Here is a 25,463-nt window from a genome sequence, read left to right as displayed (position 1 = left end):
TACTCCTTCCTCCCCGTCGGAGAATTGAACCCCGGTCTCCCAGTACTATAGCCTACTCCCGACCGTCACGTTGTACAGCGCCATATTTTCCCCAAAGGGTTTTTAGTTTCTTGGAATAGAAACACCATAATATCAAATTAATTAAGCCATTTTTTTTTTTTTATATAAAATCAGTCCCATATACTATGTTCTTACAAAAATAGGTTTTAAATTCTCTAGTACAGCCACTATTGAAGGCTATCAAATGCTTCTCAAAGATGCCCTCTGGTGGTCAAACTAGCACTAACTAGCATTAAATGGTACCAGTGGTTCACACTTAAATAAATCCCACTGAATTCTGCCGCACCATGCAAGCTGCGCCGCAGTGCGCTGCAACTTTTAAAGGACAAACCACTAAGTCTCATACCATTATTTTATATTATATGATTTCATAGTAAGAATACTATAATTGAACTTAGCTGAAAAAAATAAAGGATATTTTTCCCATTCCAGAGCGAGTGCACATATGAAGTGCTGTCTCTTATACACATCTAGATGTGTATAAGAGACAGGAGAGAGAGAGAGAGAGAGAGAGAGAGAGAGAGAGAGAGAGGTAGTGTAACCAGAAGGTGGAGCGTACTACAGCTCACACCACAGAGCTATGGGTCCGTCTGGCTGCTTCCATCCGGGACCAGTCATCTGAAAGGAAAACCCTGGCCACTCAGGAGTCTTGACATACTCTCAGGAGTGTTTGTCACTAGCGATGCAAAGCAAAGTGATGTGCTTTGAGCAATTGGGTGAAAAGCATTATCTTGTAAATTCTACTCATCATCGTCTTCATCATTAACTGTACATCTACATCTGACAGTAAATGGGGAAGGATAAATCCTGGCAGTACAATCAAGCATTGTCCAGAGGAATTGGAGAAGATATGTCATCCTCTTAATGTAGCTCCATGTCATAAATCACACTGGAGCTCTTATCATCCCGATTAATGCAGAGACTTGTTCCTCTTTTCCTCACCTTGTTCTCCCTTCTTCCTACTAGCGGTGTCCTCTCACTGCGGCCTTTTCTTCAGGGCACGAGTGCAGCTTCCATCAGAGGAGATTACACTGTTGATTACAGCTGAAGCAGATACCGTTGTCTTGCTCAGCGAGAAGCTGCTGGTAAAGACGTCCCTCCGCCTGGCTGATCTGAGATGACGAGGGTCCTCTGCTGGGAGACAAGAGAGCCCTCCAGTCCCATCAGACACACTGGCAACCTGGCAATCCTCCAGGGACTGTGAGTGTGTGTTTTCACCATGCCATCCCCAAAAGCAGAACACGAAGCTAACCAATAGCCATGTCAAAACAAGCTTGATGAGCAATTCTGGCTGAGAAGCAATGGCTTCTTATTCTGTGCAGCGCCTAATGGATCTGTTTGTAAGCTGTAACAACTCATCCATCAGCTCAGAGAAAAATGAGCAGATCAGAGAAAACAAATCAAACTGACAAACATTGAGATGGTGTTAGCTCTCATTCATGAACAATCACTTCAAATGGTCAGGCTCGCTTCATCAAACACGCCTCTGGCTTGTTCTGCAGAAACTCAAAAGACAAACAGTCTCAAAGACAAACAGAAAGAAAACAAACTGTCATCGAGCTGCTATCGCTGCCTCTTCCCTCATTGGCAAAGACTTAGGCCTATTTCTTGAATAGAAATTTCCAGAGCTCTGTGGGGAGCAGACACTTAATCACCACCAAGCCAAGCCACACACGGGAGGCCCTGCAAAACGATAATGCTCACACACTCACAGCACAGCGCTCCACTTGTTTTGTTGGGTAATTAATGCGAGCGCAGCCCCAGATCCGGACGGCGCGTCACGGTTCGGTAGTCATCGCGGTAAATTAGCTCACAGGGGTACAGAGCTGAAATGCACTCTCCTAAGGCTTGCACAGCTCCACTGTTCTTCTCCTTCAGAGGCCTGGTGAATTTGTAACTTTCAGCAACTCAGAACCTGGACGAAAGCGTAACATAATCATAATCAGCCAGAGGGGTTTGACAACTTTGAACTCCCCCATCAAACTGCTAGACAGAGATAATGAGAATATTTGGTTTTCCCCATTGTATTTCTACTGCACTTGATGTTAATGTATGGAGCATTGTCCACACATGCTGTGTCCCTGTGGGTGTATTAGCCATGGTACTTTTGAGGCTTCTCTGGTCCCTCCTGGGCGTGCCACCACTATGCTTTAAAAAAAAAAACTCACACATAGAAAGTAACTAGTGCCCCCAGTGCTACACCTTCTTTGGCAAGCACACGTGTGAGTAGTCATATAATGAATTATTGATCAAACCACAGAGGCAGCGATGCTTTTAGCCCCTATGACTACAGGTGTATTGGATCTGGTATCTGGTTCAGGGCAATGAGACCTTTTAATCCTAAACGTGTGTCTGTCACTGCTGAAGCCCCGGACTTATCATCCTCATGACTGAGATACCAATTGCATTGTGACATCACAGCATTGATATCACACACTATCAGAGCCAGCCTCATACCGACTTGCCTACTGACGGACCTACCGACCCCTGTAGGGGGAGTGATGGGAAAACATAAAAACACAGGGAGGTCCCTTATTACATCTGGACATTCACATAGAAGAGGTAGGAGAGAAGGGACTACCGAATATMGTTTATGACTAGCCTGAGGAAATATAGCTAAATCTCCTTTTATTTTCCTGCAAAACTACATGCACTGAAACTACTCACAGACAAGTMAAATTACTCAATATTATGGATCACATTTTTGCTAACAACTAATGAAAACACTCATTGACATGTATAACTGAACTACTTCATAGACGTGCATATACACTGACACACCTTCCTAATATTGAGTTGCACCCCCGTTTGCCCTCAGAACAGCCTCAATTCATCCGGGGCATGGACTCTACAAGGTGTCGAATGCGTTCCACAGGGATGCTGGCCCATGTTGACTCTAATGCGTCGCACAGTTGTGTCAAGTGTCCTTTGGGTGGTAGACCATTCTTGATACACACAGGAAACTGTTGAGCGTGAAAAATCCAGCAGCGTTGCAGTTCGTAACACACTCAAACTGGTGCACCTGACACCTACTACCATAACCCGTTCAAATGCACTTAAATATTTTGTCTTGCCCATTCACCCTCTGAATGGCACAAATACACAATCCATGTCTCAATTGTCTAAAAAAAGGGATCTAAGGGATCATGGCTTTCGCCTAGGTTCACCTGGACAGTCTGTCATGGTGTTCCTAATGTTTACAATAGAACATCAACAGGAGTCCCATTTCCACACAAAACTGAGATACAAAACCATGATTGGTTCTCTCATCCATGTCAATTCTAGATATAATTAGATTTTGTTTAAACAATCAACCTTAGCTCTTTTTTTCTGGCTGCAGGTAGAGGCTTGATGCTGATGTTGTGAGGGAGAAATTACTTATAAAATCAATTCTAAACTGTAGATGAATCCTTTTATTCACTCCACAAGATAAATAACGCATTTGATTGACATTGCTCATCAACAGACATGCGAAGGGTAGGTATTAATAAGTCTAGCCATGAGGGAACAGAGACATCAGCAGGACTATGCGGACTTCATTGATCAGACCGAATAACGGMAATCATATTAGGAGAACATTCCCTGACTCTAATATTCATTTCCCAACTCTGGAGACAGGAGACCTAGACTAAAAACACGTCAAAACACAGACTCAGGTATGATTACAGTCGAGGATGAACTATAAGGTTGGACAGAAAACTCAACTGAAGAAAAAAAATCAAGTGAAATACATTAGCTAAGTGTGCCAAATGTCTGGAACATTCTGAAGCTTCTAATTGCTAGGAAGGGTCTCTAAAAAGCGTTGCTTTCCAAGCAGCATCTCATATCAAAACATACTTCAATAGATAAGTGGCATCCCACAGCCCAGAGTCTAGGCCTACTTGCTGAGCTAGAGCGGGTTGGCTTCCTCTGTGACCAGGCTGACATCCTGCAGGGCGGAGCAGGGGGTGTGTCTGCTCACCTGGTTTCTGTCCGCGTCTGCAGCTGGCGGAGCAGCCATAAGCCATGCCTCGGCCTTGTCTCCATCTTCCCCAGTAACAGAGCACGACGCAGAGCAGATGTCTGGCCATGTCTTATGCATCCTCAGGTTCCATTAACCAAGCACTCCCATAGATTAATAATGCAAAGCTCTGTCATTTCTTGATTAATTAGAGGCCGACTGAATTTATCCTTGGCTCGGGATGGCGTTTGTAGTATCTGTGTTTATGTATTTTTGTGTGTCAGGGCTTCYGTTAACCGGAAATAACTGACTTTTGCCCGATATTTTTTTTTTAAACCGATAAATAAAACTGCCGCGGCCAATTGTCCRGGAGAAGAAAATAAATCCCATTGGAAAATAATGGTTTTTAGACTATTCATTGATGGACATACATTTGACTGCTGATGATTAATCGGTCAATAGGTCCATTTGTGTAATTTAGTGGAATTAAATTGACGYGTGTGTATTTTCGTTAGTCGTTATGTTTATCACACGTGCACAGCATACAGATACAAATAATATAAGAGGAAATCTGTCAGGCAGCACGAGAGCTGCTGCTACAGCTTCTCAAACTGCTCCTTCGTTTCTGCTGGAGTGAAATCAGTGGAGGCTGCTGAGGGGAAGACGGCTCACAATAATGGCTGGAACCGAGGAAATGGAATGGCATCAAACAGATGCAAACCATGTGTTTGATGTATTTGATAGCATTCCACCCATTCCACTCAGACCGTTACCAGGAGCCTGTTATCCCAATTAAGGTGCCACTAACCTCCTGTGAGTGAAACGTGCTTTTAGAAACCCAATCATCGCATAACAATTCTAAATGCAATTGTGTGTTAAAAGGTGTTGATGGCCTGGAAAATTGAAGCGTGCTTCCCATTCACCATTCAAGTGCATATAGGCAATGGTAAGAATCAGACGATGCAGAAATCCCTGATTTAGGTAAAAATATTTTCATTGAACCAGACATTGTAGTGTCTTCTGATGACAGAGATGGTAAGAAACGGCGATCAACAGTGTTGTTGTCACGAAAGAAGTTGACCGAGTTCTGAAATCAGTGGAATGCCCGGTGGAAGCAAAGAGATGATTGCCAAATGCGGAGAGTTGAAAAGAGAACACAGAAGGCTGTTGTATAAAACACCTGTCTCTTCAAACTCAGGAAACATGGCACCCATGACAGAGGGAGAAGCGTTCATCCATGTATATGGGTAAGAGCCTAGCTATATTTTCCGATATGATATWTTTTTTTTACTTTTTCGTGATATCCAAACTGGTAGTTACAGTCTTGTCCCATCGCTGCAACTCCCCTACGGACTCGGGAGAGGCAAAGGTCGAGAGCCATGCATCCTCCGAAACACGACCCTGCCAAGTCGCACTGCTTCTTGAGCACACCAAGACAATTGTGAAGCGGCCACAACAAAACCTATTCCCCCTCAGGAGACTAAAAAGATTTGGCATGGGTCCTCAGATCTTCAAAAGGTTCCACGGCTGCACCATCGATTACATCCTGACTGGTTGCATCACTGCCTGGTATGGCAACTGCTCGGCCTCCGACCGCATGGCACTACAAAGGGTAGTGCGTACGGCTCAGTACATCACTGGGGCCAAGCTTCCTGCCGTCCAGGACCTCTATACCAGGTGGTGTCAGAGGACGGCCCTAAACATTGTCGAAGACTCCAGCCACCCTAGCCATGTTCTCTCTGCTACCGCATGGAAAGTGGTACGGGAGTGCCAAGTCTAACTCCAAGAGGCTTTGAAACAACTTCTACCCCCAAGCCATAAGACTCCTGAACATCTAATCGAATGGCTACCCAGACTATTTGCATTGCCCCCCCCCCCTTTTTACACTGCTGCTACTCTCGGTTATTATCTATGCATCGTGACTTTAATAACTCTACCTACATGTACATATTACCTCAATTACCTCGACTAACCGGTGCCCTCACACATTGACTCTGTACCGGTACCCCCTGTATATAGCGTCGCTATTGTTATTTTACTGCTGCTCTTTAATTATTTGCTACTTTTATTTCCTATTCTTATTTTGTGGTATTTTTTTTTATTTTTTATTTTTTTAACTGCATTGTTGGTTAGGGCTTTTAAGTAAGCATTTCACTGTAAGGTTCAACATTCACCTGTTGTATTTGGCTTTTGTGAAAAATTATATTTGATTTGAGGCTAAGGCTTAAGAGGGTGTGAACGATACTGAATGGGTGTGGACAAAGAAGAGCTCACCAGTAGGTGTACCAAAACATTCACAGGTCATTTTCTCAAAAGTGARGTTAGTTTATCAACTTTCAAAGCAGAATTACTTTCCATTGTCCCTCAACTGCAGTGTATGATATACCATTTTCCAGCGAGTCTCTACTTTTATCCAAATGTGAAAAACACCATTTCACATTTTGCTACATAGGACCGAATCCAAGGTGGTGGGTCACAAATGGCTCCCTCTCACCGTGGCCCCTGGATATAATAGCCTTTGCGCTGGGTGGTTGTCAGGGTCGACGATTGTCGTGTGTGATCTCTCACACTGCTGCAGATGCCGAGAGGACTGCAGTGCAGCAGACAGGGGAGAGAAGGAACACCGCTGGGCTGTGTTGTGCTATGAACCATGGGACGCCCCTTCGCTAGCGTCTGTGTACCGTTATGAGAGCGGGTGACAGAAATAAATGCCAGTGTCAGTATATATTACTCCAGCTTCACTGGCTAAATTAAGGGCGTTAATCAAATGTGGTACATACATTCTCTGCCTGTCCTGAAGCCTTGTATTGGCAGCAGGAAGGAGAGAAGTGATGGCGGGAAAGCTGTAACTTTTATTAAAGAGTATATTGATGCAAAGCCATGAATGTTTCATCAGGCACTGGTTCTCCAGTCACCTTTGACCATAGTTGGGAACCTTTTTTCTTCCTAGTGATAAACAGCTTGAAGAAGAGTACTGTTGTCAAGCTTTGGGGCTCAAGGTGCTGCAATCAATGGCACCTTAAAGGGGTTGTAGCCTTCTCCTTTATATCCAAGAAAAAACCAATAGGCTTGGCAAGCGAGGTTGAAAACACAACCTAATTGCCTTCGTCTACTCCAGTTCTGTGGAAGTAAGCTAATGGGGCTTCCTTCTAAACAAATTAGCATTCTCAGCTGAAATCTTGCAAATAAGTTTACTTTTYTGAAAAGCAGAGAGCAACGGATCTGATGCCCCAAAATACAATGATACAGTACAGAAAAAGCCTTATGACATTGCAATGACTTTTCATCGCCTTCAAATCTCAGTGTGTGACACAGCCTACTGACATACTCCATTTTGAATTCCATGTGGTATGCTATGTTGAATGTGCGTAAATCATACATTAGCATCAAAATATACCAATGACAGGTTCTTGAGGGCAAGCAATGTACAGTATTCCTGTAGAACGTGACAGTTTATGTCTAACATATTTGCTTCAGATTAGCAAGAGAAAGGCCTGAAAAATACTCCAGAACAGAGAAAGTAATCTGCCATTACGGATTCAGAGGCCTTTCGCTCGTACAGGCATTTGCATATCTTAAATCCCTGATAATGAAATAGAATTTCAATCACCCTTGTATAAATTCTAAGTTAAATATGAAAGTGTTTGAAAGATATTTCAAGAGAGTAAAAGATTAAGTAGGAGGAATTTGTATTAGGCCTTTAAATGAGGTACCATACCTCCAGAAGTGAGCGCTTGCAAAAGGTTATATGACACTCCTGTACCTAATGGAAAGTTATGAGTGAGGAAGGAGAACATTCATGGCATATTAGGGAGACATTTTAATTAGAATGCAAACTCTGTGTGAGATTGTAGCCTGTGTCTGAAATGACTGGTGTTATCGGTGGGGAAGAGGAGAGCTGTTCATCACAAACACAGAGACAGAAAGAGAGAGACAGAGAGCTCTCCTTCTCCACCACACCAGACTCCACACCTTATTTAGCACCTCTGTGAGACAGTCTGGTTTTCAGGCCCATCTGAAATCCTGTCATCACACTACTCCTAACTGTCACAGCACAGCTCACCCACATACAGCCTATCACACACCAGAGCTCATTTACAGCCATAAAGACATATTATCAACAGCCCAACCAAATATCCTCATTGTTGAAGTTGAATTAGACCACACAAAGAGAGGGAGGGGAGAGAAAGTGCAACGATAGTGGAGGTCTTAAAGTACATTTTCCCTTCCTATTGACATTTTGAATTCTTCTGGAAAAATAAATTTTYATAATGTACACACTAGATATGGATCACGTTTAATTCAAGTCAAATATTAAAGCCGACGTTTAACTATGTTTAACCTTTGTGAATTAAACAGAAATTGTGTTAAATACCATCCAGAATGGGCCACCTCAACCAACTGCATACAGACCAGGGTGGCGGAACGATAAGCATCATTTATCCTTCATCTGAAAATGGAAGCGAGGTCATTTGAACATGGAGTATTCATTTAACTCCACAAATGAAAGTCAACGATAGTGATGGCTATAACAAAGGGGTTGTAATACCTGTAAGAGGAACCAGCTGTGCTGAGTGGTTTGGAAAAATACCTGTCATTGTTCAACTTCCATTCAGCAAGTATAGCATCTTAACAAAACCCAATATGGGGGGGTCGTTATCTAGTCCAAGCCAAGTAGTGTAATACCAACCACACAGGAGGGGGTTGTTTATTTATGTTTGTGTAGAAACAAGAACACTGCAGTCCTTCCATTTCCCCAGGAGTCATGCAGAGGGATACAGTCTAGTATGTCCCACATGGGACAGAGAGATAGGAAGCAGCAACACTTATTAACACACACACACCTTGTCTACACCAAATCTCAGAGACTACAGAGAGACTACTGAACAATGTGCATCTATCTGGATCTATCAGTCAAGAGATACTTCTAGCAAACATATCATAGCATAGGGAGTATTAAGAGCTTTCTCCAGTACAGAGGGGGGTGTTTACAAAAAGTTTATCATGTGTAAAAGCAAAGGGTTTATTACTCAGTGTTTAGGATGAAATCCTCTGTACCAGCCAGAAAAAGTATAGAGAAATTCTTCCATCAACGATACATCTTCAATAGAAGTCTACAGCAGCAGCGAYACCGTCCACTAACAAAACAAGATTACAATTTGAGAAGACAATACAAAGCATCTATTTATCGGAGCCTCCCAGCCCTACTGGTAAAGACTCCAGACAGACTCAGCGAAGCTCCAGGTACCCTCTCCTCTCCCCGGCCTGGCTGGCACCACAGGATTATTGATTGAAAGCTTTGACTGATTGCCAATTTGGTCCTAATCTGTGGGGCAAGGTCAATGGCAGTGGGGGCGGGCATGAATCAGCCTTCTGGGGGATTGAAGGGGACCTGGGGACAGATACTCACCAAACAGATTGCTGGAGTGGCCTTGCTTGGAAACAGGCCTCAGCTCATTAGATCCCCAGGCGTAGCGCTTGTAACTGTCCCAGGCAAATGTCATCATCTGTGGGCAGAGGGAGAGGAAGGGGAGGGGGACAAGGGGGAGAAATAGGTTTAGGTCTAAGCAGATCTGTGAAGGGTGATTCAATTCCTATGGGTGTTTTGGTCATTATGGGCAGGTTTCCAGCAAAGTATTTGACAGTTYTGTTAAATAAAGAATGTAGGCAATTTTAGGACATTAAAGAGACTTTAGGCTATTTTATGTTGGACAACATGTTGATTAGCCTACAGATATTAACTGTGCAAGGAAGTCTGTCAATCATTTAATAGACCTTGACATTAAACAGCAAAAAYCTATAAGACGTCTCAGTTTGATGTCTTCAGTGACCCTGGTTTGTGAAACATAACCCGAGAGACAGTGCATCCGACATTAATTCTGACATTTCCAAAAAGAATAATGATGCCAAGCTTTATGCGTCACAAGGTTGTTCTTCAAATCAGTGACTTCTGACAGTTTCTATTTTGGTCCCAGACACTATAACAGAAGCCGAATCCTCCTTAAATATCAATGGAATCATAGCCGAGAAACCCTAAATGGAGATTACAGGACAAATCCTTTTCTTCCCTCTCCCTGGTGACTCAACCCAGATGGAGTCAGATAAACTGTTAAAAACAAGGACAGCTTTTCAAAGTTTTCAAATCTGAATGAAAAGGTATATTACTCACTTAAAACTGTAATCTATAAAAGTTGACTGTTGAGTGTCTGAGATTATGCTTACCATTTTAAATCGCAACACTACTGCATTTGGCTATAGCACAGTCCAACTAAGTTTTTGAAGTTAACATAGCATATGGGAAAATAACAGGCCAGAAATAATTAGGGCTATTGAAGTGATAAATTGGAAGGGAATGGGCTTTCCGTCTGCACTAACAATGCATCCCAACACAGTGCTAGTGCCTAATTCTGCACAGTCATATCTCAGTTCTCCTCTGCAGGGTAGCGACTACCAGTGTGTCCTCTAGTGTTTGTTGTTGGGAGGATTAGGCTGTAAGGGAGAAAAAGAGAAATATGCTGCCATTCTCTCCAGTTGATACAGAGAGACAGATTGAAGCTGAAATCCCCCTCGAGCAAAAGATGAGACCAGACAGAGATTAAAATAATGTTTTCTCCAGGAATCTCAGCCGCTCAGATCCACATAGGGAGATGGGATCAACTCCACGCTGTCTATTGAAAATCACTAGCAAAACCATCTAAGTGGATGAGGGTAGCCACTATATCCCTGTTATCCCCACATCCTACGAGACAAATCTTTAGAAAATCAAGGGACAGAAACAATACAGTCCCTCTTAAGCGGAGCAGTGGGCCGTGAGATATTACTCATTGGTTTACAGATGAGTATTTTCTGGAGAGTTTTGTGAGATCGACACTTCTTTCTGCGATACTTAATCAAGCGAAGAAAAACAAGAACACCAAACACAACGGCAAAAGTGTTTATTAATGATGTCTGCTCTTCCTGCAATGTAAACACCATAGCAACCACTGCGTTCTCTCTCGGTTACCTCCGGCATTTCTAATGATGAGATGATAATGCACAAGCTATAGTCTCCAAGATGGAAAGGTTGGAATGAAATTGAGTGTTAAAAAGTAAATTGTTTGTGCCAGATAGAAGACATGGATTAGGAGGACCTACCCTTCAGTCACAATAGTTCAGCCTAAGTGTGAGTCTGTGTTTGGCTCAGTCCATCATGGAAAGTCCACTGTATAGGCTTAAGATTGTGGGAGAAACTTCCAGAGGGGCTCATAGTGTTGTTTATGGAAWGGCACCTCTCACCCTTTTTCCCCTTGATAAAATGTACCCAGCTCCACTATGCCTGGGCCCGCCTGTAGAGAACGCTGGTAGGAAGTCATTTACAGCACAGCGTGGACTCCCCATACCAGCCAGCAGTCTCCTTCGGAAATTAGATTAGTTTATCGACTCCCACATAGAGAGGAAGAGAGAGAGATCTTGGCTCAATGAGTCCGGGGTTTAATTTACCCCGAAACTCTGGGCTCCACTCCCTCGTAGCCTCTCGGCGCTCACACCTTACTCTTAGACAACAGTGGTCCTGCTGAGGGGACGCCAGCTACAAGCCAGCAGTTCTGTTGGTTGGTGTAGCTAGTAGCTAGGCGACTGGGAGCCGGAGCCATTTGTCAGAGCCACTGAATTAGAAGCTGTGGAGAGATGGGAGGCATTGAACACAGGGCTGTATTGATTCTCATTCAGTGGTGCTAGGATTTGTTTGCAATAGAAAGCAGCAGGCTGTTCTGGTGGACTATTCCCTAATGGGAAAGGTTTTGTTCACTGTGGGTTACCTGTCTCCATCCAGACAGCTCTATATTCAGCCTCCTACACAAAGCCTCGTCTTCCCGCAGCGTGGTATGACTGGAGGCACAGGAACCAGCACAGCCAAGAGAGTTCTGCTCCTGCTCAGAAGGAGCGCCAGCCTCCCTGATTTACAAGGCTGTAATTGCTTTTCCAGTCAGGGTTTAATGCAAGCGTTTGAGTCAAAATGTAATCTCGTCATTCGTGGCTCTCTCGTGCTCTCTACATGCTGTTTGTTGGCGGGCGGATCAGTGGCAGAAGCCCTCCCATTGTTTACCGCCGGCATTGTCTAGTCCAAAGACGTCACGGCAACACTGGAATGAGGTGACAGCCCAGATGTGATTACCGCAGCGACAGCGGGTGCTCAGAGGGGGGGGGGGAGGGGGGGGGTGTGTTGAGTTGAGGAGGACATGGTATCTTCTGCTGTGAGAAACAAACAAACTCAGTGCAGAGATCATGCTGGGATATCACTAGGGCTCTCCTATATGGCATCTACAGGTGCCCTGGGGGTGCAGAGTAGGGGATGGGCACGGTTATTAAAATATTTGAATATCCAAACGGACGTTAGTATTCAAACACTTGTGTGAGTGTATTTTCTTTAGACCTATTTTATCAATGAAAAAGCATTTGTCTTAATTCAATTAAATGATCCTTGTGACATAGTTACATGAAAGGTGTGTTGAGCTACTGCTGAGCATTTAGCGCTCCAGTCAGCCCTGCCAACAAACAGTATGCCATTTCCCCCCCTTCAAATAGCTATTACAGGCACATACCAAGAGGAGGACCTGACACAGATTAATGCCAAACTCTGACCAGAAAAAGTTTTTGTAACTTAAAATCAAAATTCTGCTTCACTGTTGCCGTTAGCCAAAAACTACCGGAGAAAAGCAGCCTGCCCGTGTTGTACTGCCCTCGGCATTTGCGTCAATCTGATTGGTCAAGAGAGTCGAGAGCAATTCATTAGATTCTTTTGAATTTCGACTAACCGGATATCCCAAAAAATGTCATGACATTATATGAATAGTGAAATAATTTCAAATGCCCACCCCTATTGCAGAGCTTTGTCGTCAGGTAACACACACTTGTGCTCAAAGACAGGGCTCTGAGGAGATAGGAGACAGAGAGACTCCTGGATGGCTGTGTTAGATCTCACAGATCAGAGGGTGTTTACGCAGCGGAGACAACTCTTTGACCTGCTGAGCCAGGCTAGATCTATGCAGGAGAGTCAGTCAGAAGGGTCCTGAAAGTGGAGCTGGGAATAGTGTGCTTTTCTGTGTGTTAAGAGGATTAACCTCCCTCAGTGTGTTGTCCTTCTAAGACGGTAGGGAGGGGGCAGAGCAGATCAAGGGCAGATGTYTATTGATTCATAAACAGCCCCAAGGGAGTGCTTTATTTTCTATAGGCCTACATACTGTAGGGTTGGTTGGAGAGTCAAGGGGGTCATGTGAGGACAAAACAGGGATGGGGGCAGAGTGAAACTACCAACAGTACCACAAAGTCTGTGAATCACATGACTCATAACTGGCTATTCAAAAGGCAAAGGAATCAAAGGACTAGGCCTAATCATTAAAAACTATTCCTGCCCTCATGTCCGTTTCCATCCCCTAGCAGCCTGTCCTCCATGTTCCTCTCATCGTTTCCCTGCTCTTTTCTCTCTGCTGACCAGCCTGGAACATTCAGCTAGTTTGGGGAACCTGGGAAATAATCATCTGTTTGCCAAATTTCCATTTCCCTTATTCCCTGCTGTCAGACCACCCCCCCCCTCATCCCATATTGAGGCCTCTCAGAGCAGTGTGTGAAGGAAAGCAGAACTATGATGTGGAGAACGAACAAATAGAATGAATAGAACAGGCTTGGAAGCTCTAACTCTGGCAATTTGACTGGTAAACTCACAGGTACACTCGCAATGGCTGCCTGGTATTGTGATGCAATAATTTCCATTGTATTCTGGAGTGTTCTATCAACTGATAGTCCCAGTCGGTATTAGATAGAACGTCGCGGCCAAGGCCTGTGGGGAAAACAACCTGTGGTTACCCCATTGGCTCACAGCAAATACTTGGCCTTTTTCAAATACAATTTTCTTGTTGTCTGCTTGCTTTAGTAAATTACAAAACTACATTTTTAAAAGTACAACATCTAAACATTACTTTTCAACATTGCCTGCTCCTGAGTGATCTCACTACTTAGAAAAACGTAACATTGTCGGGCTTCCCCTCATTCCCCTTTTCATGATGGTGCAAGCAGCCATGTGAGTAAGCGAGTGCTAGCTAGCTTTTACAATGGGGGTCAATAGGAAAGAGTTTTCTCACCAGTTTCTGGGCGTGGTCGAGGGGAATTTCTTATTATTACGTGAATATCGACTCGGGGTATGCTGGATTGCCATGGTAATGTAGAACTTTCATTCAAATGATGTGGCTCATGCAATGGAATGTATTTTTTGTAATGTTAGTTGAGTTCAATCAACAAATCACAGCACAAATTGAAGGGTACATGTCCTGCTTTTACTTCCTGGCATAAGTTCAGGTTAAAAATATACATGGGGGTTTTTAATATCCGATAACTCTTTGCGCCACTGTTCAACAAGTGACCAGCTTCCGCATTTGAAATGACTGGGAGTGAATGGTAGCAGCACAGAAAGTTTGCCATCAAAGTGAAAAATCAAACACARTTGTAGTGAATTTCAGATAACTATTCAGCGAACACATAGCATAACTGCTTTACTGTCATTCTATTCATTTAGACGGTTTGAAAATAATCTACAGCCACTCTATTCATTCTATTTCTATAGTGTAGGAGCTCTGTGCCTTGGAGGAGACGAGAAGGAGACTGAAGGAGACGAGAGCCAGATAGACCGAGACAGACAGTGCCGGCAGCAGGCACAGAACACAGGGCTCAGTACAAGCAGCTGTAGGACAGGCGAGTTGGAGAAGATCCTCTTAGCAGAGCTTTTTGCCTGGCTGAAGCTAATATGAACTATTGGAGGTGACAAATGTAGACCTTTGTTTCTTTGACTACTTGAATACAACATGGAAGCCAATATAGTCAGTCCAGAGAGTGCTGCTGATAGGCGATATAGCTAATGGGAGTACGGCACAAAGAACTGCTTGCTTGAGAGCACTGGACGTGTAGCCTATTCTTTGATCATTAAAAGTGAATATGATGAAATCACTGCCATCATTATGTAAATGCAGCCAAGCATAAAAATCCAAATCATCGGCACCATGACTGTACCTGGCTATTTTCTCTGGAGGATCAGGTTAGTGAAACTTTAAAAAGGGAGGAAAGTCTCTCTGCTGTTTCATGATGGATCTGCACTTCTGCAGCACACCCTAAAATCTATTTTCCTCATCTCAAGCGTCTCATGCACATTCAGGGCCTTATCCTCTCTGACCGGCACGAATCGCCTATTCCCACAAGGAGCCTCACAGGACCAACTACGCTCAGCATCACTAATTCATAATATTCCCACCAGCCCCTGACAACTTCACAGGGAGCCATGCCGTACGTGGCCCACAACCACAGGGAGCCATTTCGTACGTGGCCTACAACCACAGGGAGCCATGCAGTATGTGGCCTACAACCACACGGAGCCATGCAGTATGTGCCCTACAACCACAGGGAGCCATGCAGTATGTGGCCCACAACCACACGGAGCCATGCAGTATGTGGCCTACAACCACAGGGAGCCATGCAGTACGTGTCCCACAACCACAGGGAGCCATGTCGTATGTGGCCCACAACTACAAGGAGTCCCAACTACACAGTGTATGATGTTAGGAGCTGCTGGGAACTGAATTGTTGTAGAGAATAGCATTAGCATAGCCTAGCACCACTCCCCATGAAATCCATTCTTTGTTTGCGCACCTTGCACAGGTAGATAAACACCTTTAAAACAAAATGCCACATTTCCATCAATGTCCTTATCATCCGTAATAAGACTAAGTGAACAAATAGCAGTCACAAAGACAGCCATCTTGGCCGCAACATTGGGCTAGTGAGTGAGAGAGACAAGCACAAGAAGCAACAGCTCCTGATAGTCAGCTATGCTCTTAGTGCAGTTAAAGCCAGTCTGCAGGAGCACAAGTCTTCAGCAACAGACAATAATAATATCTGTGTCATTGTTTTCACTCTGGGGTCTAGTAAACAAGACTGCAGCCTCTTGTCAGGATCATCATGTATCCCAGTTAGCCAGGTTGTACAGCCTTCCAGAGTCTTCACCAGATTAGAAGGCAGTAAGCTCTTCATCCCATTCCTCAATCAATTCCCAGCATGGCACTGCTTCTGCTGCCTCCCACCTGCTCCACACACAGACCACACAATCGGTTTACATCATGAAGAGTAGGCACTTTCTCTCTGTGTGTGTGTGTGTGTGTGTGTGTGTGTGTGTGTGTGTGTGTGTGTGTGTGTGTGTGTGTGTGTGTGTGTGTGTGTGTGTGTGTGTTGTATATGCTACATTATGCAAGCTGTAATGTGAGAGAGTTCCTGCATGAACATGTTTTTCCCTTGACACACATTCAAGCACACACTGATTCAAGGCTGTTACGGAACAACAGATGCGGGCTAATTGAAGGAAACATAATCTAATTGTGGAAGAATTCATCAAACACAGAACAGAAAGTGTCCCACAGGACAGTCTAGGTAGGTACTGTTGGAGAGTCTCAGAGAAGCATGGTGTCTCAATGGAGATGGATTCACACCAGTGTGGTGGATCAGAATGGTACAGGTATCCTTTTGATGTAATTATACCTGCTATTCCCCTCTATTTTATTGCATTCCATGTTTCATTGCTGTGTGTGTTGGGCAATTCCACGATAAAGGAATGGCGCTGAGACTCAGATTTTTCACTTAAAATGTATGCCAAACAAAAAACATTGATTTCAAAGTTTAACAAACCATACAACTCTATGCACAAGGACTACTTTTAACAAKTTACACTGAAAATGTTACAAAAACACTGGAAGAACTGTGCAGATGCAAAGTTTGGCAACACCATTTTGGTAAAATTTCCCTCAGTTTTTATGCGTCCACATTTTCACAAAATTCTAAAATATCTGCTCCCAATGAAGATTCAACTACGTCTGCAGAAAGAATAGGGTGTCAGCTATGACATCACACACTGACTTTGAATCTATTTTGGCTATTGAACTACAGTACGTGAAGTGGATTTACACCCTGTAAAGGAATTGCGGTAACCGAATTTCATCATGGGTCCCTGATCTGTACTACACAGAAATGTATAATTAAGGATATGAATGTCATTCTCTTCATGGTGATGTATCCTAAATAGGTACACAAAAAGGTATACATTTGCATATTTGAGTATTATTCTACACACTGGCTATTATTTTAAATGAGCGCTGCCTTCAAACAAGACCACATTTGGTTGGTCCGGACCAAATCTGAACCAATCATAGACATCTATGTTTCACAAGTTTGAACCTCAAAGTACAGCACAGTAGAGCTCAGTACAGTACAATGGAGTTCAATACAGTATATTTAGGTACAGTAGAGTACATTATAGAGTACTCAACTTTAGTGTGCTCTACTGTGTACTGTACTCTACTATCCTTTACTGTATCAGTGTTTTCCACTAGCGCCGGCTGTCGGCTATACGACTCATTTTCAGCTGGGTATGTTTTCCACTTAAATTAACTAGGCTACTTTTCAATTTGCCAGTCAGAAAGGACTCTGCTGAGCCCTCTTCCGCTAGAATGAATGATATGCATTTTCTAGCATCTATTGATAGGACAGTTGCCTGTCAGTCACAAAGTGAGCGATGACAGGGAAACACTGCTGGTTTGACAGTCTGCTGTCTGTCCCGTCTCTTGGTGCCTGGGTGTGGTGTGTTGTGTCAAATGTACTTGCGCTGAGGGAGAGAGAATGAATGTGCATGTCCCATATAATCTGGTAATGATGAGTTGAAATCCACCTATTGTGTCTAGCACATTCATTTGTTTTCTTTGGCATGCAGGTTCTGACATTAAAGGGCCAGTAAAACGTGTCAGTCGGGCCTGTGGATCTCGTACTTTTCACCGCATTTTTGCATTCCAGTTCAAGATGTACCTGCTCTGTCGCAGTCTACCATTGAAAACCATTGAAGACTAAACGTGCACATTTCATGCTATTTGTATTTGAGCAATATGATTGACCGCTCACTTCTCGAGCATTACATGAGCTGATGCCGTCACACAGCACACGCAAGCTGGCATCAATCATCCCCCATCAATCTACTCGCTGAGCTTATTTAAAAAAAGGTGTCGAACTGACTGAATAAAGTATCTCATATATCCTTGCCATTCATAAATCATACAATGTAGTTATATGTCCATGGTATCGCATCGGGACAAGTAAACTAAAGATCTCGTTTGTATTTTCGATATGAAGTCCATAAGGACTTGCCAGACAGTGATGATGAAAGTGAGTGATTTGTCAGTAGCCTACTGAATTGCATCATTAAGAGAGTTGTTCATTTGGCTTCCTTACTTGCACAATGGTAGGCTTTTCAGTGAAAGTCAGCAGATAAATGATATAAACATTCGACGAAGATGGTGAATCCCCCTCACTGAAGGAACGGGTTGACTAGTGGAGAGAGAGCCTCACTCCAAAATAAGATAAAAGAAAACAGATTGAATTGTTTTAAAAGCTAATGATAAGTATATGGTATTTTCAAATATATTCCTATAGGTCTACTGATTTTATCAAAGTGTAGACAATGGAGTAATCAACTGTTGCTTTYTGTGTAGCAAAGCCCATGTTTAACACCTGCTTCATTCTTCAATCATACGTGTATTGCAGATAGCTGAGAAAATGCCTCTTAAAAGGACGTTTGAAACACGTGGAAGTCAGAAGACTCTCACAGTATTCTTTAAAGGCTCAGTCCAATCCAAATTAAGTTTTGTCTGTGTTTTATATCCTATTGTAATACAGCTGATGAAAGTGTGAACAAATTTGATCAGTGATATTTCCTGATAGTTGCTTGTTGAAAATACAATCTAGCATTAGAATGTACCAGAGTCCACCAAACTAGAGCTTGTTTGGCAAAAATGTCACTGTACGCTGCTGTCAGTACTGAACGACACTCTACTTTCTTTACTGTGCAGTGATGTCCAAACTTGTGAACCCAACAGTGGTGGGAGACTACTATGATTTCTCTTTGTAGACGATTTGGTAACGGAATTGAATTTTAATCACTAAATAATTCATAAACAAAATTGATATCAGTAAAAACCTTAACTAATTGATAGGTCTACCTTTACTTCTGTGAACTTTCATTATCCTCCCTCCTCACGAGGGAGAGAAATGAAGGCACAAGGCAATGTTTCTTAAACTTACGAAAGGCAGMATTTTTCTCTCCAAAACTACTTTAAATAGAAGTATTGATATTAGTTGGCAGGGGGCTTTACTTCAACATCATTGTGTTTTGATGTATTTTTAATAACTTTTAAGACTTTCTGGTAGATGTTTTCTAAGACCCATATTCCATCTGTTTGACTAGAAATCAAAGCCTTTGTTTATTCCAATTTTTTTGAGTGGAAATGGTTAAAATGTATACATGCCTTAATTAAACAAATATATAMATTTGACACCCAATTTGATATGCTCCTATGAACTTCACGTTGGTGCTCATTGGTCCTTTTACACGGAAATGACCTGTTCTCTCTCTGTTTTACATCCATCATCTCTCTGCCATGATCTCTTTATAGCCCGCCAACACTACTGACCCACAGCAAGACAGCAGAATGCACTGAAGGAATAAACTGGAAAAACAACAAAAAATCCCTTTGTAGAACATGACAAATGATAAATACAGATACAGCACACAAATATTCCACATGTCCGTTTATTATTCTGCAGAGTAGCACACTCTCTCTCTACTGGCCACTGGAGAAAAACAAAATGCGAGAGAGAGAGAGGTGGAGGGATGTGTACACAACATATTACAGTTATCCCTCATGCATCGCCTGTCACACTGGTCTGGGTGGCGACTCCCTGATGCACCCACATCAACAAGCAAATAAGACACTGAGGCCTAGTGTTGGTGGGAAAGAAAAGCACAGCTCGGAAAACATCATTTGGTATTTTATTAGGATCCCCATTAGCTGTTGCAAAAGCAGCAGCTACTCTTCCTGGGTTCCACACGAAACATAATACAGAATGACATAATACAGAACATCATTAGACAAGAACAGCTCAAGGACAGAACTACATACATTTTTAAAAAGGCACACGTAGCCTACATATCAATGCATACACACAAACTATCTAGGTCAAATAGGGGAGAGGTGTTGTGCCGCGAGGTGTTGCTTTATCTGTTTTTTGAAACCAGGTTTGCTGTTTATTTGAGCMATATGAGATGGAAGGAAGTTCCATGCAATAAGGGCTCTATATAATACTATACGCACGCAAAACGTGCCGCTCTGTTCTGGGACACCTGCAGCTTAACTAGGTCTTTCCTTGCAGCACTGGACCACACAACTGGACAATAATCAAGATTAGACAAAACTAGAGCCTGCAGAACTTGCTTTTTGGAGTGTGGTGTCAAAAAAAGCAGAGCATCTCTTCATTACGGCCAGACCTCTACCCATCTTTACAACCATTGAATCTATATGTTTTGACCATGACAGTTTACAATCTAAGGTAACGCCAAGTCATTTAGTCTCCTCAACTTGTTCAACAGCCACACCATTCATTACCAGATTCAGCTGAGGTCTAGCACTTAAGGAATGATTTGTACCAAATACAATGCTCTTAGTTTTACATATGTTCAGGACCAGTTTATTACTGGCCACCMATTCAAAAACTGACTGCAACTCTTTGTTAGGGTTTTAGTGACTTCATTAGCTGTGTTTGCTGATGCGTATATAGTTGAATCATTAGCATACATGGACACACATGCTTTGTTTAATGCCAGTGACAGGTCATTGGTAAAAATAGAAAAGACTAGCTAGCCATTTTACATCGGTTACACCAGCCTAATCTCGGGAGTTGATAGGCTTGAAGTAATACGCAGAGTATATATATATATACACTGCTCAAAAAAAATAAAAGGGAACACTAAAATAACACATCCTAGATCTGAATGAATGAAATATTCTTATTAAATACTTTTTTCTTTACATAGTTGAATGGGCTGACAACAAAATCACACAAAAATGATCAATGGAAATCAAATTTATCAACCCATGGAGGTCTGGATTTGGAGTCACACTCAAAATTAAGGTGGAAAACCACACTACAGGCTGATCCAACTTTGATGTAATGTCCTTAAAACAAGTCAAAATGAGGCTCAGTAGTGTGTGTGGCCTCCACGTGCCTGTATGACCTCCCTACAATGCCTGGGCATGCTCCTGATGAGGTTGCGGATGGTCTCCTGAGGGATCTCCTCCCAGACCTGGACTAAAGCATCCGCCAACTCCTGGACAGTCTGTGGTGCAACRTGGCGTTGGTGGATGGAGCGAGACATGATGTCCCAGATGTGCTCAATTGAATTCAGGGCTGGGGAACGGGCGGGCCAGTCCATAGCATCAATGCCTTCCTCTTGCAGGAGCTGCTGACACACTCCAGCCACATGAGGTCTAGCATTGTCTTGCATTAGGAGGAACCCAGGGCCAACCGCACCTGCATATGGTCTCACAAGGGGTCTGAGGATCTCATCTCGGTACCTAATGGCAGTCAGGCTACCTCTGGCGAGCAGTCAGGCTACCTCCGCTGTGCGGCCCCCCAAAGAAATACCACCCCACACCATGACTGACCCACCACCAAACCGGTCATGCTGGAGGATGTTGCAGGCAGCAGAACGTTCTCCACGGCGTCTCCAGACTCTGTCACGTCTGTCACATGTGCTCAGTGTTAACCTGCTTTCATCTGTGAAGAGCACAGGGCGCCAGTGGCGAATTTGCCAATCTTGGTGTTCTCTGGCAAATGCCAAACGTCTGGCAAATGCCAAACGTCCCCCCACCTGTGGACGTCGGGCCCTCATACCACCCTCATGGAGTCTGTTTCTGACCGTTTGAGCAGACACATGCACATTTGTGGCCTGCTGGAGGTCATTTTGCAGGGCTCTGGCAGTGCTCCTCCTTGCACAAAGGTGGAGGTAGCGGTCCTGCTGCTGGGTTGTTGCCCTCCTACGGCCTCCTCCACGTCTCCTGATGTACTGGCCTGTCTCCTGGTAGCGCCTCCATGCTCTGGACACTACGCTGGTTGTAGACTCCATCTCATGCTACCACTAGAGTGAAAGCACCGCCAGCATTCAAAAGTGACCAAAAACATCAGCCAGGAAGCATAGAACTGAGAAGTGGTCTGTGGTCACCACCTGCAGAACCATCCTTTATTGGGGGTGTTTGCTAATTGCCTATAATTTCCACCTGTTGTCTATTCCATTTGCACAACAGCATGTGAAATTTATTGTCAATCAGTGTTGCTTCCTAAGTGGACAGTTTGATTTCACAGAAGTGTGATTGACTTGGAGTTACATTGTGTTGTTTAAGTGTTCCCTTCTGTGAAATCAAACTATATATATATTATTATTTTTAAAATCGGCATCGGGACTTTTTTTTTGGTCCTCCAATAATCGGTATCGGCGTTGAAAAATCATAATCAGTTGACCTCTACTAATAACACATAAGAACCGGAAGCATTACAGATTTGGGATCTAATTTGTGTTTATACAGTGCCGTGTACCAGTCTCTCATTTGTAGTGTTGTACATAGGGTGTTCCTTGAACAGAATGCATAATTATTCATAGAGCCAGTTGACCGATATTATCAGCWGATATTAGCCTTTCACAGAAATATTGGTATCTGTCTTTATTCCACGGATAAAGCACCGATATTATATACATAGAGTAAGCAAATACGTCCGCTCATTTGCAGTCATTGTTTTACATTTTCAATGGTTGCCTGAAGAGGGCACTCTACGAGCTGCTCATTGAACATCATTTAGCCCTAAATCACAATGTGAGAAGTAGGCATGGTGGTTTGAGGGTGAGTAGCGTGCCACAGCCAGTGTATTTGAATAAGTAAATAATCTAAAGTAGACTTCGCCAAGCAATCAGACCGGTCTTCATCACATTCTCACTTAGTTAACGTTAGCTGGCTAGCTAGCCAGCCAGCAAGGTAGTTAGCTTAGCTTTCTAGCCAGTAAGGTAGTTAGCTTTCTAGCCAGTAAGGTAGTTAGCTAGGAAGTTGTGTTACTTATGTGCTAACACTGGACTGGCGCCAAAGTGAACACTCCTTGATACAAAAATAAAATTGTTACTGTCAGGACCTATAATGTTATCTAGTGGGTTTATTCCGTTAGTTTTCCGAAATCTGCAAAGAGCAAGACAGTTGGCCCAGATCTATCATTCAGGCCATGTGCTTGCATTCATGAGATAAGTAGCTAACGTTAGCTAGCTAAATTAGAACGTGTGACTAAAACCACTGCGGCAAGCATTTGCCTGCAAAAAGGTTTTCAGTGATCAGCGCATGCCGTTTGCAGTTGAAATGTATAGCAAATACATGTTGTATTGAATAACAGTGTAATGTACATGTGGTTTCTGTAAGACAACATTGTCGTAATGAACAGCTAAATTGTGTTTGTCATAGGTTGCCATAAAGCATTTGTAWACATGACCTTTGACTGTTGTAAACACKAGTAAATMCACTCAAGACAAATGCTAACGCTGACACCTAGTGGTGACATTACGAATGGCATGTTACTGCATTTCAATGCTAAATTGTGAACAGTGCAGTTTCAGATTTACTTTGAGACAAAGTTTAATTCAGTCAGTCCCCTTGCATTTGTTTTGTACACTGATGCTACTCGCTGTTTATTATCTATGCATTGTCACTTCACCCCTACCTGCATGTACAAATTACCTCTAACCTGTACCCCCGCACACTGACTCGGTACCGGTAAGCCCCTGTATATTGCCTCATTATTGTTATGTTATTGTGTAACTTTTTCTTATCTTTTACTTTAGTGTATTTGGTAAGTAGTTTCTTAACTTCTTCTTGCACTGTTGGTTAAGGGCTTGTAAGTAAGCATTTCACGGTAAGGTCTACACTTGTTGTATTCGGCACATGTGACAAATAAAGTTTGATTTGATGGTTTAGCACAAACACTTAGATACATCGTTAAGTTGCACYTAAGAAAGTAAAGTAAAGTTTTGTATTTATAGAGGATATGGTTGCTTTTTGGTGGATATCCTGTAAAACCACAAAAAAAAATCTTAAATAATGTAAATGTTAATATTTTGTTAAGAAATCAATTGAACGTTTTGTTAATCCTTTGGAGCACAATGTGTGTAGAAAAAGGTCTGTTTTTCATTCCACCTCTAAAAAAACTATATATCGGAAGATATATAGGTACTTGCCTCTCTAAAATCGGTATCGGACCCAAATATCCCGTATCGGTCTGGCTATAATTATTTGTGGTGTGAGGGGGAGAGGAGGAGGGAGGGAACCTCTTTAGACTACATGCTAACAGGGGTGGTAATTACAGTGTTCTATGTAACAGATTGAGCCTTGCTGCTTTTGATGTGACCTAGAAACTAGAGGAAGATCCATTGTGCTGAAAGAGTCGCCGCTGTGTTTACAGTAAATTCAAGAACGTTCAGAGAGAGTGGAACACTGGAAGATGGGTAAACAACCTGTCCACTATAACTAACAGTAACGCCTACTCTAATTTAAGGAGGTAGTGAACAAAGCCATACAGGTGTAGGACATCAACACACCTGACCTGCAGAAAACCAACACACCTCACCCACCTGTACATCAGCTCAGTGTTGAGTATGCATATCTGTGTGTTTTCAGTGACTGTGTGTGTGCACTCATCATCTTAGATCTATCCGCTGCATTCRACACCATCAGATCCTCCTCTCCACCCTCTCAGGGCTGGGCGTCACAGGCTCTACACACTCTTGGGTTGCCTCCTACCTGACAGGTCGCTCATACCAGAAGATGTGGAGAGGATCTGTGTCTGCACCACATCACTACTGGTGTCCCCCAGGGTTCGGTTCTAGGCCCTCTCCTCATCTCTCTATACACCAAGTCACATGGCTCTGTCATACCCTTACATCCTCTCCTATCATTGCTATGCGGATGACCCTCAACTACTTTTCTTCCCTCTGGCTTCCAGTCGAAGCTTGCATCCACTACAAGACCATGGTACTTGCCTACAGAGTACAGCAACAGGAAGTGCCCCTCCCTACCATTAAGCTATGGCTCAAACCCTATACCCCAACCCAAGTACTCCGTTCTTCCACCTCTGGTCTCTTGGCCCTCACACCCCGACGGGAGGGCAACTCCCGCTCAGCCCAGTCAAAGCTCTTCTCTGTCCTAGCACCCCAATGGTGGAACCAGCTTCTCCCTGAAGCTAGGACCTGCCCATCTTCCRAAAACATCCGAAACCCTACCTCTTCAAAGAGTATCTTAAATAAGAGACAATGCATCAAGTCCATAAAAGGGCTAGAGGCCTAACCATTAAGCAAATCAATTAGAAAATATTATGCGAGGGTAACAGCAGTCACCGGAGAGACCTCTCTTTGATCTGCTTTCCACTGTCAACCAGATTACCATTGTAAATAAGCTCCAACCAATGACACAATCTGGCATCAGCCCATCAGGACAATTCAGTGTCCAACACAAAGAGACTAAAACGTTCCGTATTGTTTCAT

At 43.2% G+C, this 25,463-nt stretch overlaps 1 protein-coding gene across 1 annotated transcript in view; it reads right to left on the bottom strand.

Annotated features, from left to right (window-relative positions):
* LOC111954251 (mannosyl-oligosaccharide 1,2-alpha-mannosidase IA) overlaps window positions 1-25,463 on the bottom strand; it is a 181,791-nt gene that overhangs the window by 136,752 nt on the left and 19,576 nt on the right. The window contains exon 2 of the mRNA XM_070435745.1: window positions 9,411-9,507. Within this exon, the coding sequence (XP_070291846.1) occupies window positions 9,411-9,507 (97 nt within the window). The remainder of the gene's footprint in view (window positions 1-9,410; window positions 9,508-25,463) is intronic.

Source organism: Salvelinus sp. IW2-2015, linkage group LG28 (genome assembly GCF_002910315.2).
Source record: "Salvelinus sp. IW2-2015 linkage group LG28, ASM291031v2, whole genome shotgun sequence".
In the NCBI taxonomy this organism is placed as follows: domain Eukaryota; kingdom Metazoa; phylum Chordata; class Actinopteri; order Salmoniformes; family Salmonidae; genus Salvelinus; species Salvelinus sp. IW2-2015.
This window is presented reverse-complemented; position numbering and strand designations above follow the sequence as displayed.